At 43.0% G+C, this 22,430-nt stretch overlaps 1 protein-coding gene across 9 annotated transcripts; it reads right to left on the reverse strand.

Moving 5' to 3' along the window:
- Nucleotides 1-239: 239 nt before the first annotated feature.
- usp15 (ubiquitin specific peptidase 15) lies at nt 240-21,778 on the reverse strand. Of its 9 annotated transcripts, none has more exons than XM_079654152.1 (22): nt 21,633-21,778; nt 20,787-20,914; nt 20,331-20,461; nt 18,185-18,311; nt 17,082-17,227; nt 15,166-15,227; nt 14,665-14,754; nt 11,215-11,317; nt 10,923-11,096; nt 10,430-10,588; nt 10,077-10,301; nt 9,913-9,996; nt 9,664-9,758; nt 8,861-9,049; nt 7,206-7,324; nt 6,552-6,827; nt 6,237-6,307; nt 5,972-6,087; nt 5,703-5,867; nt 5,222-5,325; nt 4,532-4,620; nt 240-2,705 (listed from the first exon to the last, which is right to left on the reverse strand). In XM_079654152.1, the coding sequence occupies exons 1-22, from the start codon at nt 21,719-21,721 to the stop codon at nt 2,265-2,267; spliced, it is 3,183 nt and encodes a 1,060-aa protein (XP_079510278.1). In that variant the 5' UTR covers nt 21,722-21,778; the 3' UTR covers nt 240-2,264. The 9 variants fall into 9 exon arrangements, with proteins under 9 accessions (XP_079510278.1, XP_079510277.1, XP_079510276.1 ...); XM_079654151.1 differs by having other exon boundaries at nt 5,718-5,867; nt 11,215-11,362; XM_079654150.1 differs by having other exon boundaries at nt 11,215-11,362.
- Between the last annotated feature and the right edge of the window lie 652 nt (nt 21,779-22,430).

Raw genomic sequence — 22,430 nt, forward strand, 5'->3', positions numbered from 1 at the left:
AGAATTCTTACCGCTGTGAACAAGACTTCTACCTGCTTTTGATCATGATGAAAACATTTTTTTACCTTTAAACTTTGTTAACGTTAGCGGCAACCTTTTCTTTCACCAGTTGAGAACTGAACGTTTGATTATTTATGAAAATACTTCAGAGACAGTGATGGGAGCCTAGAAGGAAAATGACACACTCACACCTCATACAGGCCCTGCAGTGCAGAGTGAAGAAAACCAAAGGACCCACATGAAGCTTTACACAACTTTATTGAAGATTGTGTATAAATACACATGCACATTTCAAATGTAAACCCAAGTGAACTCAAGTGCAGCCAAACCTGGAAACCCCGTTATGTCGTCATGCAAGGTTGTCTGGATACTTTTTCATACAAAAAAACAGTCCCATAACAGAACCATCCTTTTTCTTAAAAATATCCCCTCCCTGACGAGAGCACAGGCTAGACTTTGCAAACTGGTGTGTATGCGAGGACACACACGAGCCACGGTTCCCCAACGACAGTTCAGGTCTTTCCGAGGCTTTAGATATATTGTCTGTTTATTATTAAATGCTTACATATAAATAAATAAACTTTATCAAATGTGCACTCACAGAGTGAACTCTTATGTACAGTATTGTATAATAGCGATCGAATCTCACACAGTCAGGATGGGATTGGGGGGGTGAGTCGTCCAAAAAGCACGGAGATGCTCAGAAAGGCCTGGCACACGTCTGATATTCTGCGGCGACAGCAGGTGTTTACACTGGAGCGACAAAACGAAAACACTCCACCGTGGAGAATAGCTTATCACATCGATGGAGGAATATCCCGCCTTTACCGATCCCGGAAGCTCAGAGGCCTTTTCGGCAGACTCACCCCACAGATTTCAGATTTGTCCCCCTCCCTTTCTCCCTCAAAGCTCAGGACCACAGAGAAGCATTGTGTCCCCCTCTGCAAAGGGACGCATTCAGCAGAACCCATGATTTCATACAGCTAATATCAAAGGAGATCACATTCAACCAAACCCAGAGAGAGAAAAATGATATATCTGGCCCTGTAGATAATCAAAAAGGCATCAAATGCATTACATCTGGTCATTTCATTATTTCATTCAGCATACATTCTGGCCCTCTTGTGGGTTTCAAGAAGCAGCGCGAGATGACGTTATGGAGCGGACATTCGAGTGTTGGTGTGTGAGGGGATGGTGATGTGCAAAGAAAAAGGCGACGGGTCTGAGATTAAGAGTTAAGGCCGAGGTGATCCCAACAAGAGATGATCCATCTGATGTGAGTGGAACCACTGATGTTTCCTAATCTCACAGCGCCTCCGAGATGAACAGAGCAGAGGCGTGGTAAAGCTTCAAAACAACACCTGGGGATACATTTAAAGCGGGAGAATAGAAGCGGAGACTTGGTGTGCTTAAGACAGAGTGAGACAGTATGTTACTGATTCATATTCGCAGGTAAAATGTGCAAAAAATCTGTCTCTTGGATAACTTGTCATTATTATATAAAGGAGACAAAAGCAGGACCTTAATTTGCTTAAGTTCATGCCGACGCAGAAGTAACCTGTGTTAAAATGCACAGCAGTAGCAGCAAAAGCAGCACAAAGTGTGGCTGTTCGACACGTTTAAAAAAAACAACGATGTTCCTAAAGTCCACACTGTACACGCGTCTCACCTCCCGGCTCACTGAAGGCAGATGATCCTGTGAGTCAGCGTTGTTGTTAAACAGCTGCAGCGTGTCTGGCGATAATATGTGTAAAAAAAAAAAAAAAAGAAACGTGGATGGTTGGTGATTGTGCAAGTTCAAAAACGTGTCAGCGCATCGTGAAAAACCCCGATATAATTCAGTGTTTAAAATATTTACATGATCTAAATGATAATAAAATGATATGCCAACAATGCATTGCTCTCAAAAAAATGATATAAAAATAACACAAAAAGCAGATTAAGAGTCCGTCCCTCATGTCGCTCAGTGACTCTTATTCTGCTAACCCTTAAACGAATGGACGTGGCGTCACACACACTTTACACACACACACACACACACACACACACACAGTGATCTGACCACAGAGGAGGGCCCTGATTTCTTAAGAGTTGCGTAACCCGGCAGCTCCCTGACCGAACAGCTGCCCCACCCCCCCCGCCTGTGGAGGGGGCGGAGTCTGAGCCGCTGGTGGCGCCCGCTGCCATGCTGTGTGTCCATATGGCTTTGGATGGAAAGATCCTAGTCTCTCTCTCTCTCTATTTATTTTTGTCCCTCGTTTGCCTCAGTTGGTTTTCATGGTGACGTCTCGATTTGGCGCCGGCTTCTCCTCCTCCTCTTCCTCTTCTTCACCATTTCCCTGCTCGTTATCGTTCTTCCTGTGGCGGTTCTCGTTCAGGTCCTCCACGTCGTTCTGAGGGCCAGAGGCAGAGGCAGGGGCAGAGGCAGAGGCAGAGGCAGAGGCAGAGGCAGAGGCAGAGGCAGAGGACGAGGCAGAGGCAGAGGCAGAGGACGAGGCAACCTGAGAGGAGGAGGCGGCCTTTCTCTCCTCGCCTTCCTTCTCCTCGCCTTCCTTCTCCTCATCTTCTCCTTCCTCCTCCTCCTCTTCCTCGTTTACCTCCTCCTCCTCCTCCTCCTCCTCGTCTACCTCGCGGTCGAGAGAGAAGTAGCCGGTGCCCTTCACCGTGTCCTGCCGCTGGTAGAACAGCACGTAGCCTGCTTTGGACTGAAAGAAAACACCAGATAAATAGACTTAGCTATCTGCACAAATAACTCATTTCTACTTCAACCAGCTTGACTGTGCATTTTCTGATCCTGATGAGTCAACTGGACGATGCTGCATTAATGAGAGCCTGCCTAAATGTTTGTGGATGAACTTGGTGTCGGCAAATATGTTATTTTCCCCACTAAGAAAGAACTACACTGAACAAAAATATAAACGCAACACTTTTGTTTTTGCTCCCATTTTTCATGAGATGAACTCAAAGATCTAAAACATTTTCTACGTACACAAAATAACAATTTCTCTCAAATATTGTTCACAAATCTGAAAAAATCTGTGATAGTGAGCACTTCTCCTTTGCCGAGATAATCCATCCCACCTCACAGGTGTGGCATATCAAGATGCTGATTAGACAGCATGATTATTGCACAGGTGTGCCTTAGGCTGGCCACAATAAAAGGCCACTCTGAAACGTGCAGTTTTGCTTTATTGGGGGGGTCGGGGGGGGTCCGAAAACCAGTCAGTATCTGGTGTGAGGGTTAGGGTTAGGGTTAGGGTTAGGGTTAGGGTAATATTGTGAATCGAGTGGCCCATGGTGGTGGTGAGGTTATGTTATGGACGACGAACACAGGCCACTCGATTCACAACATTACCCTAACCCTAACCCTAACCCTAACCCTCACACCAGATACTGACTCGTTTTCAGACCCCCCCCAGACCCCCTTCCAAATAAAGCAAAACTGCACGTTTCAGAGTGGCCTTTTATTGTGGCCAGCCTAAGGCACACCTGTGCAATAATCATGCTGTCTAATCAGCATCTTGATATGCCACACCTGTGAGGTGGGATGGATTATCTCGGCAAAGGAGAAGTGCTCACTATCACAGATTTTTTCAGAATTGTGAACAATATTTGAGAGAAATTGTTATTTTGTGTATATAGAAAATGTTTTAGATCTTTGAGTTCATCTCATGAAAAATGGGAGCAAAAACAAAAGTGTGGCGTTTATATTTTTGTTCAGTGTATGTCCTCCTCCCGAGTAACATGTATCGCCTTATCATTTTAGCCTTTGCAGACCATTTACATGCAACAAAAAACGATGTAAAACACTACATGAAAGGGGAGTCTATGAAAAGCACTATTATTTCTTCATGTCTTGATAAAACCTGCATTAGAAAACAGACACCTCATATTTAATGTAAAAGTAGCACAATCCCACTTTTTGCCACTATCTACAGTCTTTCAGAAAATGATACAATTACCAAATATTTAATAAACAAGCAGTTATTTACAATGATTTCTGTGGTACACAATTCAACCATTATGTGAAATTGTGTTTAAAGACACATTGTCATTCTTTTCCAAAAAGCAAAAGGTGATTGATACACACACACGTCCTTTACAGGTATCACCTGGAATGTGCTGTGTGTGTGTTACCACAGGCAGGTGATAGTCATATCCACAACTTCTGCTCATGGAGTAATGCTGCACCATGCAGTGGAAATGCAGCAGATGTAGTGGAATCATCAGTGTGTAGTGAGGTGGGAAAGCCTCGACCAACACATCCTAATGAGACTTCAGTGTTGTTTCCATGTGCCAATTACTGTATATCAAGAGCTGTCCAGGAGCAGCAACCGCTACAGACCCGCGCAGTTCCTTGTTAGTGCTGTTTCCACACAGTTGGATGTCTTTGATATATCAGCAATGTAATCATTAATCCCAATTAGTGACAACCTCAGAAGTGCACTACTTTGATTAAATTCTAGTTTGTGTCCAGCTGAACTGCCTCAGATGAATTCACACAAGGACCGCTGCCAACGAGGACACTCACCACTATTTGATCTTCGCTGGCAGGAGACACGCTGCTGTCGTCGAAGTTGTACCACTTCTCGTCGTCTTTGTTCTTGCCGTAAGCCGTGTCTGAGCGCGAGGAGAAGACAGGAATAGACATTAGTTAGCCTTTAACATGTGTATCATTCTGTACTTACACACCACTCACACCTGCATTTCTAATTCAAAGTACTATTCAGTACAATATGGTTGCTGTTTCTTGATTCATTTTTTGCCATTTTGTTTTAGGAACACCCAAACAGAGATGCTAGTGAGGGGTCTTGTTGTGAGTAAACAAACACATACAAAGTCTAAATGTGCCATTTGAACCCTTAAAAAAGTAATAGATTACAGTTATTAAAGTACAATACAGTATGGTAAATCTACTTCAGTGCCCGTCAAAACTACTGGGAACCCAAGCATTGGTTGGCTATAATTACAAAAACATATCATTTTAGACTCGACAGAGAAATCTAATCTAATGTAGTTAAAAAATAACTTTAAAGTGCAGCAATCTCCAGTTACTTGAGTGATATTTACAGGTTGCTTCAGTCACTAATGAGTCAGGCATATGAGAAATGCTATATTTTGCAGAGCATGTTTCTGGACCGTGCTGCATCGAGGCAGTGTGTGAAGGTACACGCTAATAAAAGTGAACCATTAGGCAGTGATGCTGTGTGCTGGATCTTACAGTGCCCTCCCCCCATCCCTCCGTAGTGGTTGGACACAGCGATGAGGTCGTAGAGGCAGGGCCCGGAGTTGGGGTTGATCAGGAACTCTGACATGTCCAGGTCTCTGCAGGAAACACATCACAGTGTACCGTCAGTGGTCATGTGACATGCAATGACTAAATATACGCTGTGGGGGCAGAACCCTTTTGGATGAAGCTTATTTTACTGAATCAGATCGTGGGACGTGTTTCTAATTACGCTCTTAGGGTGCAGGGGTGTATAGTGGGGCAGGGATGATGAATTTTATAGGCCAACCGGAACATTTTGCAGTGGGGTATTTACTGACTTATTTTATGTCGTAGAACTAAAATGTGAAGATCTCTTCGGCTTGTGTTTAATGACGAATGATCTCGTTAGCGCTACAATGCTAACTCACTTCCAGGCTAACACTCATTCCTATTGGTGCATTAGTGTAGGATCGGATGAACGTTGTTTTATTGCCTGTTGTGTGCGTACTTGAGAGGAAAATCCACCAGGGAGTCCAGCTTGTCCCTCATGTAGCGGCTGTAGGAGAAGCGCTTCAGATGGACCACCAGCACCGGGGGCAGACTCCAAAGGTCCAGCTTCTTGGTGGCCTGCTGGTGCTCTTTACAGTCCGGACAGTACCTACGGGACAGGAGGGCATTGGATGTGGAGCAGATGCAGTGGACCTCATTGGTTTGGCTTTGTACTGATTGTAAGGATGTTTTTGAATGTGTGGCGTTCCTCACCATGGGTCCTCTGCTCCCAGTTTCTCCTTGGTGGTGAAAAGTTCGATGCAGTCCTTCAGCTTGAAGTAAGCCTTCTTCTGAGGCTTGTACTCCATGCTCTCGTGCTTTTCAAAGTCCTGTAAACACACATGCAGCTGTTAAGAAAACCTGCCATACCGTTAAACACGACGGCAGACTGAACTTCTTCTACACTGCACGCTCTGCTGCATTAACACGGTAACGTTCGACATCTGTATCGGAGAACGTCTTGTGATATTGGCTTTACCTCGACGACGCTCTCGTCAAAGTACTTCTTCCTCATCTCTGGATCCCAGTCCAAGGAGAGATAAGAGCGGTCTGTGAAGAATGAAAGTGGACAGAATTCACAAGTAAGACGAGGAGATTCATCATCTTTCAGGATGTTGTTTCACCCCTGCATCTACAGGGTCATTATCTCTGGTGATAATGATTAATGGATGTGCTGCAAATATCCATGCGTTGTTAAATATCATCGTTGTCACAGTAACCCTGCATAAATAAAAGATTGGAAGTATAGGGTTTATTTTGCTCCCAATATGAGTTCTTTATCCCCCCCCCCTACCGCTGAGTCGGAGGTGTCCCTCGTCGAAGCGGATCTGCCGGGTGTCCTCCTTGATGAGGGAGAAGTCTGTTTTTCCCATGTTGTTGAACTGGAATGTGAATAGTCTCTTCCTGTTGTTCCCCGCCGTCTGCTGGGCCTTGGTGGAGTTTGGCGGAGCGACCAAGCCGTTCTCCAGCTCGTTGTCCACCGAGTCCTCTGATTGGCTGTTGTCGTTCTCGGAGGGCAGCTCCTGATCCTGACTCGACTCGTCGTCCTGCTCGTCGGTCTCCATCTCGCCTGAGGGAGGACGGAGATCGTTGTAAAGCACCGAGGATGTTTCCAGTGGTGGAATGTAACAAAGTACATTTACTCAAGTAAAAAAATGTAGGTACTTTTACTTTACTTGAGAATTTTCACATTATGCTACTATTCTATACTTTTACTCTACTACATGTTATAGGCTAATGCTAATTTCATTTATTTTACAGATGTAACAACTAAATACTTGAGGGTTTATGTTATTAATACAAAATATAAATCAACATATAAAATATTAGATATTTGTATAGGTTCAAATGTAAACCACATAAACCCCAGATTTGCCAAGTGCAACGCTGAAGTGATTAACACATTCATCAATTGGTTGTTTTTAAAGTATTCTGGCTTCAAACTCACTGGGCGACCCCTCCTCCAGAACTCCGTTAGTGGTGTTGCCGTTGACAGCGTGTTGTTTTGACGGCTGCGTCTCCTCACAATCCTCCTCTTCCTCCTCTACTGAAGATCGCACAAATCGGCTGCAAGCACAAAATAAGAATTAGAATTCCTTTATTAGCCCCAAAGCAGGGAAATGTACAGCGTTACAGCAAAAAGTGGTTTAGCAGGTAAAAAAAAGAGGTATACAATAAAAAAGAATAAGCTATGTTATTAAATATAGAGAAGAAAAGCACACGAGTAATAATTGGATTGTAGACGGTGAGCTTGTGCCAATTGGCGATGGGATCAACCAATGAAGGCATGATGGATGATTGCTGCTCACCAAAACGTTGCTCTTTGCTCCAATAGAGTAGTTAACATGATGGTTATGATTTGGATTGAGATATAACAAGATAAAGCTGTATTGAATGTCATTAATATACTTTTTTTTTACTGAGGTTCTTAAATGAAGCGTCTGTCATCATATTTTATGACATCATCACCCAAAAAAAGGGGGAAAATATGATTTTGTGTTATTGTGGTTATATAATTGTGATTTATGGGGTTATAAAATAGACCTCTAATATTAGACCACAAAAATTAAAAATTAAATCAATGTATTGGAAACACTGATATAACATAAGACAGGGGTTCCCAAAGAGTGGGGGTCGCGAGATGATTACAAAATAAAAATGGAAAATAAAAATAATAAAAAATTAGGAAAACAAATTGATACATTTTTTTATATATATTTCTTTTTATTAATTATTATGAATAATAACGTTTGCCTAGATATTTTTTTCTTTGACAGTCCACTAGCGCAGTGTTTCTCAAACTTTTTCTTTAAAAAAAAAATTAATTAATTCACTAACACCCCCCCCCGGCGACCCCCCCGTCAACAGGGGGTCGCCAGTCTCTGGCACTGTTATGTTGGGGGTCGCGGGCTGAAAAGTTTGGGAACCCCAAGATAGTGGCCTCATGTTTAACAGAAGCTAACAGATTTTAAAAGGGAGCCATCTCTAGGATAAAAAGGGTTTTATTAGTTAAAATACAAGTAGTCTCCTCTTTATGGGTTGTTTGAATGCACTGATACTATGTGTGACTCTGCACTGTGTGTGACCTTGCAGCTGCCTCTTCTAATGATCGGAGGAGGCAGGGCATTTCAGGCTGTTGATATTTATGAGAAGACACATACTTGTTGTCTCCTAAATATCTCATTTCTATGAGGCGTGAAGGAAGTACGTGACTCTTTCCAGAAGATGTCCCCGACACCTTTCCGACACCCACGGATGATATTAGCGCCACCTCGATTTACGACTTTGTTGTTATCTATCTCCGTGTTTTGGACCTGATGTTTTTTGCTGCTCCGGTGAGCAACGTACCCCATGCGTGTGAGTTAACCCATATCCTTTGTATGGGATTTAACTAAATTAGAACCTGATTATTGATTCTCAACCTGGTGTCCAGTGATATTTTCCTAACATTAGTGTTTAAAATAATACTCTGATTTCTATTGAAATTGTTTAACTATCAAAATATAAATAATCCCCCAACTGTACAAGACACCAGCATTAGGCAATAAGTGTCCATTTTACACAATGACCTTACGATCAAGACGAGAGAATAAAGGGACGTACCAGAGGCGCAGCAGCAGCATGTTGTACAGTTTGTCCTCACTGAGGGTCCTGGGGACGGCGAGCAGGAAGGGCTGTCCGAACAGAGGCGTGCTGGTGTGGTTGTAGCCCGACTGTTTGAACTTCTCCCTCAGGTGAACAGGGATCACCACGTGGTCCGTGTCCTCCACCCGGTTCACAGCCAACTCGAATCTGCAAAGAGGGGAGGGGTCAGCATTGTGGTGCAGAATGAATCACCTGGTAATATTCAAAATGGGTGACTTTAAACATTAGCAGGGCCGATTAGTGACGTTAGAAGAAGGGATGTGAATTCCCCTTTAGCTGCCTGTCTCTTAGAAAATAAAGTGGCCCTATTATGCAAATGTTCTGGATCATATTTGTATTTAGTGCCTCTACTGTGACTTGTTATGTTCGTACTGCCTGTGCCCCAGCACCTCTTTGGGATTTTAGCCTTTGCAGACCATTGACATGCACAAAAGCCTTTATTTCTAAGCTACATAGGCTTAGAAATAAACACAAAATGTTTCCTTTTTGCAGCAAGAGTAAAAAGGAAAATCCTAACTCCTACATTATTATATCTTTGGCAATTAAAGCTATTTGAATTGGTGGACAGCCAATGATTCAATGCCTTAACTCTCACAAAAACATCAGTAATAAGGTCAAAACACTAAATTGAATTTATCTGGGAAGTGTTCAAACCAATGATAAAACAGCCAGATCATTTACACCACGCATTATATCTTATTTTATGGGGTTTTATGCCGTTTCAAACTTTAGATGACGGATTAAGCAAGATTGACACTCACACATAGATATCGTCTCTTTCCATGATGCTGCTGAGGTTCTCGTTGGTGGCGAAGATCCGGTGGAAACGGTGGTTGTAGATGTCGGTTACAATCATCTGGGGTAAGGAGGAAAGTAGTCAGAAGACTCTTGGAGATGTAGGCATGTCAGCTAATTGGTGAGTCTTGTTGGTATTCTATTCCATTAGCTGATAAAGATAAGGTAGGCAGGGAGAGTTTAACAACTATCTTGTCTGCAGAGGATGCTTATACCTTCTCAGCAGGCACCTCCGTCAGGTTTGAAAGCGAGATACACAGGTCAGAGATGGAGCCCACCTTCGGTACAGTCAGCTTGTACTAAAAACAGAAACACATCACATGAGATCAGACCGACAGGGAGCCAGATGTAGTGCCGCTCAGGGGGTTTCCCATCTTACCTGTGTGGGTTTGGCCAGAGGGTCCAGTCTGACCAGATAGACCTCCAGTGTCCGCTCCTTCCTCATGGGCAGAGGCAGCGTCAAGTAGCAGAAAGGGTCAAAGGTCACAGAGACCTTGGAGCACACAGGACACACCAGGGTGGATTTGAACAGGCCGTGGAAGATGTCCACAATGATGGAGTTGTTTCTCTTGATGTGGTTCTCCCATGCCTCCTCCGCCACCACCTGAGATAAACAGAAAAAACACAAACATGATATTGTTATAATGTATTGTTTTTAAAACTTTTTACCATTGTTTTAGCAACTTATACCAACAAATTAACACTTTTGCATCCAGTTTTTTTCCTTGTCACCTTATCAGGCCTGCCATTAGCGTCCTTCAGCTGGATGTAGGGCTTCTTCCTGATGCGGTTCAAGTCTTCGTGGAGGCCGTCCAGCAGGAAGGCCAGAAGCTCGTGAGAGTCCTGCTGTTGGTAGCCCGAGAACTGCGGGGCGAAGCGGCCCACCTGGGTCTGCAGAGGGGGAATGGAGGAAGCGTTTTAAATAGAATGATAGTTTAAAAAAAACTAGGATATTTTCCACCCTATTTTAGAAAAAGCTAACATTTCTTGTAAACCTTTATCGCCAGACCCTTTGAGTTAACCCCCACACTTCAATGCATGTGTGTATATCTTTCAATGATAGTGTTGTTTATTCTCCAAAGACATACTTTTGCTTCCTGCTCCAACTGCCTTACTCCGGTCTGACACAATGACACTGCTTTTACAGCCCTTCCTTTCCAAAAAATGTGTAAACAAAAACAATGAACCCAACATTTTGCAATTCTCAGTTTTTCCAGGAAGTCACCTTGAAAGGCCTCGGGGTGACGTAGCTGAATTTGCCCGACCACAGCTGCTTGATAAGCTCGGCGTAGGCTTTGGCAATCTCTCCCTTCATGCCCAGTGGGTTGTCCTCGTTCAGCTCCTCTGTGAACTTGTCCTTAAGGAAGTACTCCGTCAGTGGAGGGATATTGCTTAAACACTGCGAAAGCAAAGAGAGGACAATAATCAGCAGATACCATCACATCCTTTCCTTGTTTGAAATACTTGTCATTATATTTGCATATACACATTGTTTCAAAATGAAAAGTTTCCCTTACCTGCACAGCAGAGTTCATGAAGCAGGTGTTGCCCAGGTTGGAGAGTCCACAGAGGCCTGAGCGCTCACTCTGCCGGCTCTGGTCTGTGTAGTCATAGCTGTTGCTGTATGGGTGGTAGGATGGTAGACTATAGCTTGAATTCTTCACACTGTGCAATAAACATACAAAAGCACATTATATACAGTTGGATAAGATTTGTCAAATTGCTACGAGAAAGTAAAAGGAACATCCCATTCAGTTTGCACCATTTCCACTTCAATAGAACACCAAACTACAACCAAAACCTAAACCCCGCCTCCAAAATAGCTCTCTGGCTTCCTGGGTAATCACAGGAAAGTTAAAGCTTCTCCAACCAGCAGACCTCTGGGGGGGCTTGTTGGTGGTTTCTGGCTCCCACTGGTCTAGGGACACAGCAGTGATGGCGGTGGAGGCGCTGGCCTCGCAGTTCAGCACGCGGTGGTCCACCCTCCGGCTCTCCAGCTCCACCGCCTCAGGCCTCAGGCACCACCAGCAACACAGGAGCATGGCATCTCAGCCCCGCCCCGGCCCACATGTCAGCTGGAAACTGAAGCCCCGGTAGGGTTCAGTTTGGGCCCCGGTGCACGTAAAGTCTGGATCTTATAGGCCCGGGAAGAAAAGTCCACCTTTGGTCTCCAAGGTTGAAGTCCTGGTGTCACCTCAGCTGAACCCAGTAGCTGTTTGGATGTAGTCCGAAAACCAACTAAATATGACTTCCAAGTCCAGCCAGGCCGATAATCAATCCACAGAGCGCAGTAAACACACACTCCTCCTCTATCTGACGGCTATCTAAGCAGCTCCCCTCCTCTCCTCTCTCCCCTGCTTCATTTTCCGCCTGTTATCTTGTTATCCTCTCTGCCTCAGATCCCTTCCCTCTGTCCCGTCCACTGGTCTCCGCTCCTCCCTCTGGCCTGCCTGCTGCTCTCTGCCGCTCTACGGCTACCGGCAGATATTTATAGCAGCATCAGCAGCAGCAGCAGCAGCAGCAGCAGCAGCAGCAGCAGCAAAGGATGCTCAAGACTACCGCTATCGAAAGCTAGAGGTGCACAGAGAGAGGGAGGAGAGGCAGAGAGAATAGGGGGGTGGGGCGGACAGTGGGGGGGGGAACAGAAGCTAAATGAGATGGGGATGGAGGGAGCAGCTGATCCACTGCATCCAGCTGAGGCTGCAGTATGCACAGGCCTGTTAGTGTCTCTCTACCTCTTTAACACACACACACACACACACACACACATTAACACATGCTCATTCAGCCCCCTCTTTCACACACTTGTTCTCCTCTCCGTGACATTGTTAGCTGCCCCTTCAAACACAGTCACAGTCCCTCTCTTATCTTTTTAATATGCCAAGGCTGTCTGGATTTTTTAAAAAGGGGGCAGGGGCTACATAAATAAACTACGATCTAACTGAAGAAAAAAGGGTTTCATCAGAGGGGTGTGAAGGGGAGCAAATGAAATGTATTCTGAAGGTCACTTACACTGCGGAATGTGTGCATCGCAATGAGCTCGGGGGTGGGTGGGGGGGAGAGGAGGTTAGGGGGACGGCCAGAATTAGGGGACACAGCCTCGCAAAACGTACTGTATTGCTACCAGGCCAAAAACCGTAAAACACAAGTGTTATGTAATGCGGGAACACTTCATATGAAGGGGGGGGGGGGGGAAGAGAAAAAAAGCCCCCATGCATAATTCAGAGGCAACGACAGCTCTGGCACGACAGTGAATCAGTGACAGGGAGGAGAGCTGCTGGGATTAAAGATCCAATTGCCCCAAGTCACCCAGGAGAAGATGCCACTGCTATCAAACAGCATGAAGCAGTGCAGTGGGATGATCGTGTGTAACCGTACACCAAGATATCAGGAAGAAGCGGCTCGGCCGGCTCTCCTTCTTGATCAATATGGATTTTTCAGGGTGGCTGAGCTTGTGGCTATTATTTCTGCCTTCCAACGGTATCAAAGGGAAAATACAACGCAGCAGAGTGTCATTATCCACACGCAGAGGCACTCTCCAGCAGCATGCAGTAAATCACACACATAAAGGTGGAAGGGGTGTAGACAGCAGAGGGGAGAGCTCCACCCACAGTCGAGCAGTGCTCCCTATCAGGGCTGAAGGAGCCCCGAGGTCCCCGTGATTTAGCAACAAACCTTAATGTAGGCTACACTGACATTTACAGGAAACTGAGCAGAGGAAAGAAATGAGCTGTGATTGATTTTGGCACGGCAGGAGGTCTATCCGAATGATTTTTGAGATGCTTCTCTGGTTTGACTTGCTTCAGCTGTCTCTTGTGTTAACATCGTGAAGGACATTAACACAAACCTATACTTTGAATTTCCTTACCCAGGATCCAGGACTGACTTAATCCAGTTTGAGTGACATATCTATGAGTTTAAAGGCTTATCAAACACCAACAAAGATGCACAAATCAGGATGTTTGCAACTTCGAATAATTATTATGCCAACTTTTACTTTATCTTTCATTTGGTTGTGAAGTTAACAGTAGAAATAGGCCTTTCATTGAACCTTTTTTGATACCAGGAATATTCCTTTGCGCATTTTTGATTGGCTAAAAAAGCACTATGGAGGGTAGTGTGTAACCACATCAGGCATATTTCCAGAGGGTCCTGCATTTCTTTTTCCAAGAAAACTCACATAGGTTTAGCAATAATCAATCATGGATCAGATTAAAGAAAATCATCCTAAATTGGAATATGAAAAATAATCAGTTCATTAAAGTACATCTGGATACTGCTTGAAGTTTAATTAGATAACAAACCAAGCGGTTCTCAGGCTTGTCGTTGTGCACCAAAAAAATAAGCTAATAGTTAATTATTTGAATATTATTTACAACTAGGTGTTGTATTAGACAGAAGGGTGTAAGCAAGACCTATTAGCACTCAGTAATGGGTAAAATAACTATCCCATTAGACATAACCATGCAGCCCGAGCCAGAGCTATCAATCAGTGAGGTAGAATATCAAATGCAAACTATCAACTAGCTTAGTGAAATGCCGAGTAAGGCACCGGCCGGCCACTTATAGAGAGCACTGCTGTCGCTGGAGAAAATTCAAAGAAGATCAATCTTTTGTAAGCCCCCCCCCCCGCCCCTTAGCAAGCTATCCCCTCCCTGATTGATGCTTTTAGAGCTGAACGTGCTTCATCACCAGATAGCATTTAGACCAACCAAAGGCAGAGATAGACCCGAATGAGGAAGTTCTTCAAACTTCACACTGGTTTCTGTTAGCCAACTGAATTAGGAATGAGTGCAAATTGAAAGGAAGTTCCCTCTTTTTTAAAGGAATTTCTGCAGGAATTAAAATAAAGAATGCCAGTTAATGTGAAGGTTTTTTGCTGAGTAATACTACACACTATCCTCTGGCTGTTGGCATCCAAACCCCGCCTCCCCCCCTCGGCTAATTCACCCACAACTAAGCCTTACTTCCTGCTGTTGAAGCTGCTGTTATGATTGTTTGTGAGAGATGAAGGCGAGATCTTTGGCAAAGCACAGAGATTGGAAGCACCAGATGACCTTCAAAAGATAAAGAATAGATCATGAGTTAGAGTAGTGGAAAAATAAGGAGCCGTTCCAGAAAGGTGTGCCCAACAAAAAGTGTCCACAAAATAAAAGCTGAGATGATTCAGAAACAAGTAGGAGGGGATATGTGAGCAACTCAAGGTCAAGCAAAAGACTGAAAGTCATAGAGAGGACATCTTTGAAGATGATGAGGTGCTCTAGTGGCATAGCAGGGAAACTAGATTTTAAAATGTACATGATTACATTTTGCAATTAAGGATGAGGAGTACATTTAAAGATGTTTTCAGGAAGCTCCCCGAAGGCGAATCAGCATTGGTAACAGTGTGGAAATAGCGTTTTTATTTCTGTGGCTACATTGTCTTTCAGTCAACAACGAAGGAGGCAGGTGAGGTGGCGTTCACTCACTTGGGTGCCTTGGAGCCTCGGGGCCAAGAGCCGTCCTCAGCCTTCTGTTCTATTACGAGAACCTGCGGGAGACAGAAAAGAGAAAGTAGGGCCCCATCTGCTTCCAAACTTTTAAGTCAAATGTACTTCAAGAATTTGCTTCCTTTACTGCTGTCTAGTGAACAGAAGTGGTTGTGTGCGATCAGAGGAATGAAAGCTAAATAGTTGGATTGATTTTGAGGTGGAGGAAGGGTTGGGGCAGGGCGATATGGAGAAAGTGAAACATCACAATGATTCTCATCAATTACCTCGATATCTAACAATTGCAAAACACCTGTTCCGTATTGAAGCATGTTTTAACTTTTTAATTGTTATGTTTATAATTTGCTAGGTGTCAGCTTTGCGTTTCTCTGTCACCATAGATTTGCATTGTATTGCATTAACAACTCCCATATTCAGACTTTTAAGTACCTACAATACTTGCTTAGGTTAGGCGTTCACCCATGAGAGAAAGTGGGTGGATAATTGAAACAGTGATGATACAAAAAAGACAAAAGCACCACCTAAAGAGACTCGCACTTCAAAGACACTTGTCATAGTTTAGGTCTGGCGTTTAGAGTATAGAGAATTGAGAAAAGTGATTGAAGAACTTTGCATGGAGATTAGTTAGACTGCCCTCTGCAGGTCATGACAACCTGTTGGATACAGATTTAAACAAATCAGAGAAATAATGGTTTTCCTGAAACTCCACTTTCCTGCAATTTTGAAGGGTACAAATAAGGGAAAAGCGTTCTGCAAAGGGAGACTGTAACTAGAGCACATTTCACTTCATAATAATAATTCATTACATTTATTAGAGCACTTTTCCGAATGCTCAAAGCGCTTTACATTACATTACATGTCACTTGTTAGACGCTTTTATCCAAACCGACTTCAATACTGTGGACAATCCCCACAGGAGCAATTTGGGGTGTCTTGCCCAGGGACACAACGACATGCTGACTGCAGTGGGGTTTGAACCTGTGACCTCCTGATCCGAACACCAGTGCACTAGTCCACTGCGCCACACGCCACCCCGCTTTACTTCCACTTAGTTAAAAGGGTAGGTAAGAATGGAGAAACCAGCTCGAGTGCGCTAGAATTTGAAAATACGCAGCCGAAAGAAATCTGCCCCTTCCTTCAGACTTCCTTACAGAGCCCCTCCTCCAACACACACGAACGCGCACATGACCAATGAGGGCACGAGATAAGTTTGTGCACAGATAGAAGGCTGACAGGCAGGTCGGCCATCCAGTTATTTTAGCCGGGCCGGCTCAGATGATTGGTCGTGCTTTTTACAGCGCTACGGTTTCCACAGATGACATTTTTTTATGTATTTATTGTCAAAGCATTCAATTTATTCATTGCTATCGGGACGTTAAGAGCATTCCATGGAATATAACAAAAAGTTTCTGAAGTGAATTACCTCCCCTACCTTTAAGGAAAAACAACCGTCTACATAGTGAGCCATATTTGACCTGCTTTGAGGACATTTTGGCCACCATGTCTTTTTTCTTTATGTCTTTAAAAGAAAGCTTTAAACTAGGGCTGCTCAATTAAATCGTATTTTAATCTCTATTACGGTTTTGGCTTGCAACGATTATGAAAACAACATAATCAAAAATAAAACGATTATTTATTTCATTTTGTAAAAAATGTTTATTGGTTTTTCAGTTGAATTATACTTAAAGTTCAGGGTAATCAACTGTTAAAAACATACTGTTCAAAATGTTTTCAATAAATGGATGTTTTCAGAGTAAATGGATAATCGTTTTTAATAATCGTGATATCAATTATTGAACCAAATAATCGAGATTAGGATTTTTGCCATAATCGAGCAGCCCTACTTTAAACTGCTCCCTGCGACAGTTTCTGATAAAACAACCAGAAGTCCCTACCTGTCCTTGGTACAGTCCGGCGTCTTGAATGGTGCTGTCGGGTTTGTTGAGAGGTTCAAAGGTGTTGCTCATGTAGCGGTTCCACATCCTGGTCTCCTTCTCATCAGTGATGCTGAACAGCTTCCTCATCTCCTTCTCGATCATGTCTGCAGGAAAAGAGTAATATTACAAATTTTAAATTTAAAAAAAAAAATTCATTAGCGATGGTTATTAGTGGTGAAGAGTAAAAAAATAACAAGTAATGGTGTGTAAATTCTTTTTTTCATCAACAGGCCACATTTGTTCAGACATTACACAATTATTCAAGTATTGTCTACAAATCCGCTTTACTCCATAGACATGTCCAAATCAGACAAAAGATTAAATGCAAGCAGTTGAATAACAAGTTTAAAATAAAGAGTCTTTACCGCTGGACAAAAAGCTACAAACACCACATAAGGCTTTTGTGTTCTGTGACTGTGGGAAAGCTTCAAATCTACATTTAAACTTTGAAACAAATGACTCCGTAGGATTCACAAATATTTAATTTCTACACGTCCGATCAACAGTGATGCAAACATGTCACCCGAGTGGACACGGGTGTTCACTCTTTTTTTAGACACAATGCTTTTCAACACACGATGACGTGAATATATAATGGATCAAATGAAAAGTTTAGCATAACAAAATGTCTGCTTCAGGTGCCGACAGGGGACGTAATCCATTGATGTTGAATGTTAAACACCAGGAAAAAAAAAAAAAAAACATACTCGTCTGATGGCTGGTGGAATTTGCCTACTTTAAGTATTTTTCTAGTATTTTTCTTAAACCAGGATAAAGGGTATAATTTGAAAAGGTATATGAACTCTGACTTCAAGGAAGTCATCTTGGAAGTGCGATCTACCAATCAGAGCGTCAGTGGTTTGATGATGATCCCTGTAGTCAACATGTCGAAATGTCCTTGAGCAAGATACCCAGTCCCAAATTGCTCCCGTAGGAATGTATTGAAGTGTATGCAAGTCCATTTGGATAAAAGCCTCAGCCTAATAACATGTAATGTAATGAACTCATGGAGGACACTGAAGAATGACATAGACAGTTGCTCCTGATTGACTCAGGCCTACCTATTGTGTCGGCTTTACTGAAGCGTCTGGTGATCACATTGTCCATGTCACCGTCTTCACACAGCTTCAACTCCGTCAGGTACACCTCCACCTTGCAGTGCTTCACAAACATACCCTGTTCCACCACCTGGAGAAGGAGCACAGTGAAATGATTAACCAGCCACACAATCTTAGATGATGATCAAAGCATGAGGAGTCAAAGAAGTTGTATATAGCAGAACCCAATATCCAATACTACACATCTTTATAGTATTGGCGGAAATGTTAAACACATTACATTCTTACAAGGAAAACTTTTCTCTATTAAAAAACCCCAGGAATCCTCAGGATTATTCCAAACATTTTCCAGCTTCTGTTTTAATCTTAAATGCGTGTCATATATGAACCACATTAAACGATGTTAGCAAGTAATCTTAGACATAATGTCAAGCAGAAACACAAGATGAATCACTGCTGTCCCTCTATCAGATGGATAAACAGCCACATCGTGTTTTATATGCTTATTATGATACAAAACTATTTCACACCAACATGAGTCAACTAAATATGGCTGACCAGCCATTTGCTGGTTATTCTTTCAACATGAATTAGTATGCTTCCAATCACATGTACACACACTGCTTTGAAATCATTTAAATGCTGACTTAAACAATTTAAAGTGTCAGGTAAATCTGAAGTTGTACTAGAATCTATTTGTCACGATTCACAAAGCACACTTTGGTGGTCTTGCTGCCACTCATCTGATAGGAGCAGAGTCAGAAAGCTTAAATTAGCAGCACCTCGTGGAAACAGCTGAGGGGTCCCAGCCTATTTATGACCCCTCTTCAACACACACAAACACACAACTCCACAAATGAGAACCGCAATAGTAATGCACACACGCAGCTCAGATTCCCCCCCCCCCTCCCATCCATCCCCCCAGTGGGCCCATCCTACCCCTTAGCGCAACACCCATGTGTTAGTAAACCGGACGCAAAAACCCAAGTCACGGCAGAATTTCTCACAAATCAAAGCTGAGCCAAAACCCATTCACCCCCCCCCACTCCATTACTCCCAGTGTGGTATTGCCTCCTCTCAGAAGCTCTCATGCTGCTCTTCTCAGAGTGACCTCAACCAGCATTCTTCCACTTCAAAAAACAAGGACACGCAGGAACACTTCGCCGGTGTTGGCATATCACACCGGAGTACGACAACGGAAGGAAACGCGCAGAACCTGTGACTACAATCCTCCTAAAAATCCTCTTTAAACGCTTGTGTTTCCGCGCCTCTCACGATGACACCCCCAGAAAAAGAGACAAAGAGTGGAAAAGAAGAGGAAAACTGATAATGAACCTCCTGCATGTTGTGTCTCGCGGATCGCTCCATGTAGCTTTTCAGTCATCCAGCTTGTTGCCTGAAAATAGAAACCCGGCAGCTACCCGATACGTCCCAAGACATACATGGGAAAATGGGAGGGTCAATGTAAGGGGGGGAGAAAGAACGAGAGAGAGAGAACGGTAGAGATGAAGGGGGGGAGAGGAACCTCTTCTAGCAGCCATGATGCCATGATGACTAGTGAGATTTGAAGCGGGGAATTAATACCGTAGGTGCTGTCAAGTTGTAGCTGCCATCATGGAGTACTAATAAACTGTGACCATTCAGCGTGTGTTTCAAAATGGAAAGTACTTAAATAAATAGTTCATGACAGAAAAAAAGAAAATGTATGGAAAACAACATCCTTGTTTCTTCATTTTCATTAAAAGGTTAATGTCCATTCCTTTAGCATATTCGTATTACCAATAAATAACTACTAGAGCAGTTCTTATGGTTACACAAAAGCCTACGGTAAAGTATTCCCAAAGAAGTGTTCCAGACTGCCTTTGGACATTCTTTTTGTTGAAAATGAATAATGAGCAGCAGGAGAGCCCTGTCAATACAAACCATTACAATTATGCTAGACTCTTCATATCCTGATCTCAAATGGCCATAATAATAGATGTTTTTCTACTTCAACCCAACACAGGCAATACTAGGAAACACAACCGTTAAACCACAACACAAAAATCCACCATAGCTAGTGCTATATGGCCCATTTGGATTTATTCTAAACACAGTGAGAAGAAAATCACTTAACCACAAAATCCATTCATAAATACCAAAGCCTTACCTTGCGTGCAATTGGCTCCTGATTATCTGTCAGTCCATACCAGCTGACAAGCTTATTCCAGCCCTCTGTGGGGACCAGGATGTAGTCGAGCTCGTCGATGAGGTGCTCCTTGATGGCCAGCACATCCCCATCTAGAGGTAAGGAGGGGAAGGGAGAAAAGTTGAGAAACAAGCAGGTAGACAGAGAAAGGGGATTCCACTCATTCACTCACAACAGTGACCCTGCACTGACTGTCTCCCACGACACAAAGGTACGCTGGAGAGCTTTCCTGAAAATAGGCTCCTCTATAGAGTCTGATAACAATGGTGTTGTTTCCCCTTTTCCTCTGAATTCTTTGTTACTACTTCCAGAATAATAAAGCCATACTGACCAGGGCTCTATAGTGTGCCACACAGTGTTTACAATATATCCCTTATTGAAAACGAAAGTCTAGGAAGGTAAAGCAGTATATCTTACCTCTAAGAAGACCGGAGTTATCAACTGGTCCTGGGTAGACATTCTGGTCACCCAGCTGGTATTTGTCCCAACTGTCAAATCCCACATATTTCTTCCACTGTTTGAACCAGTGACTGTCCACCAGGTACCTGAAGAGAAGGAAAGCGATATTATCATTTCAATTCTGATGAAGCAAGATGGGACACTCTATTCAGTATCGTTTATTTAATAGTCATAAAAGAAGCTAAACTAGGACTTTGAGTTTATTATCTACAATGATGACAATAGATCAGCTTCAGCAGGTAAAGGCTTCCTTGCTGTCAGTGCTCTCAGCAGCAAATCTGACTGTGAGAGGCTAACAGATTGATAGGTGTAACAGTAACTTAGTGACTTCAGCTTGCTGCATGTCTCGCCAGCTGGCTCTGTGATTTTGACAGGTGCTTCGTTTCCGACTCCGCCCTGCAGCTGAAGTATTCGGATGAACCCGGTGGCAGGCGAACCACTTAGTGCTTAGGTCGGCTAGCCAATTAGCCATTAGCCTGCTAACTAAATAACTTAAATGAAATGCAGCCACATTGAGCTGGTGTCCCCGTGTGAATAGCGACATTGACATTAGAAAAGTAGCGAATATAACCACCAAAATGAATAAGTTCAAGTGTAAAGATATCCATCGTTCTCCATTGACAGTCTATTAGCTAGTGTTAGCTGAAGCTAGCTGACACACATGAAAATGAAAGGATCCCGTTAGCTAGTTTGAAGCTAACTGTCAACACGGCCCATTTTTTATCCTTTTTGACGTTGTCAACATCGGCAGAGCCAGCCGAACACAACGCGGTATCCTTGAAAAGGTTTCAGCTCAAGTCTTACCAAGTGTCTCCCTTTTTTAGCTGTGTTTTCAACAGTGCCGCGACCTCTCCTCTCTGGGTATCCAGATCAGCCGCTCCTCCTTCCGCCATCTTTCCTCAGACATCACCCGCTGCATGGTGGGAAAGAGCGGGGCGTCACCGAGGCACGTTGTGAGTGACGCGGCCGTCTCAGCCAATCATCTGCCGGCAGACAGTACAGCAGAAGCATGACACCCAGTGGTTACATTATTCTAGAAAAATGCTTCAAAACTGCTCCATCATTGCGGATTATTGATGTCTAAGAAGCTCTACACACACAACACATCTTTACCCATTTTATCATTTGATATTTAGGCTAATTTATACATTATCCTTTGTATACAGCATGTCTCTTTTCCTGTAGTATATAATAATAATAATAATAATAATAATAATAATAATAATAATAATAATAATAATAATAATAATAATATAATAATAATAATGCATTAAATGTTTTATTAGAGCGATCTATTATTTATTAGAGATTTAATATCAATCTATATTTCTGTTGCTAAAGATATATATACATATTCATAGAACATTTTAATTAATCTAGAAATGTTATAATTTGTATATTTGTGATATTAGTCACAACTGTGGATATGTTTATATTTGCTGTTTATTTTTTAATTGTATTTATTTTTATTATGTTTATACTTTATTCCGACTTTTAAATATTGTAAAGCCTGAACATACTGCTGCTGTAACAAAATAATTTCCCAATTTAGGATCAATAAAGTATATCCGTTTATGATCTATCTATTTCCTTGCGCACTTA

The sequence above is a fragment of the Notothenia rossii genome, assembly GCF_949606895.1.
Source record: "Notothenia rossii genome assembly, chromosome: 10".
In the NCBI taxonomy this organism is placed as follows: Eukaryota; Metazoa; Chordata; class Actinopteri; order Perciformes; family Nototheniidae; genus Notothenia; species Notothenia rossii.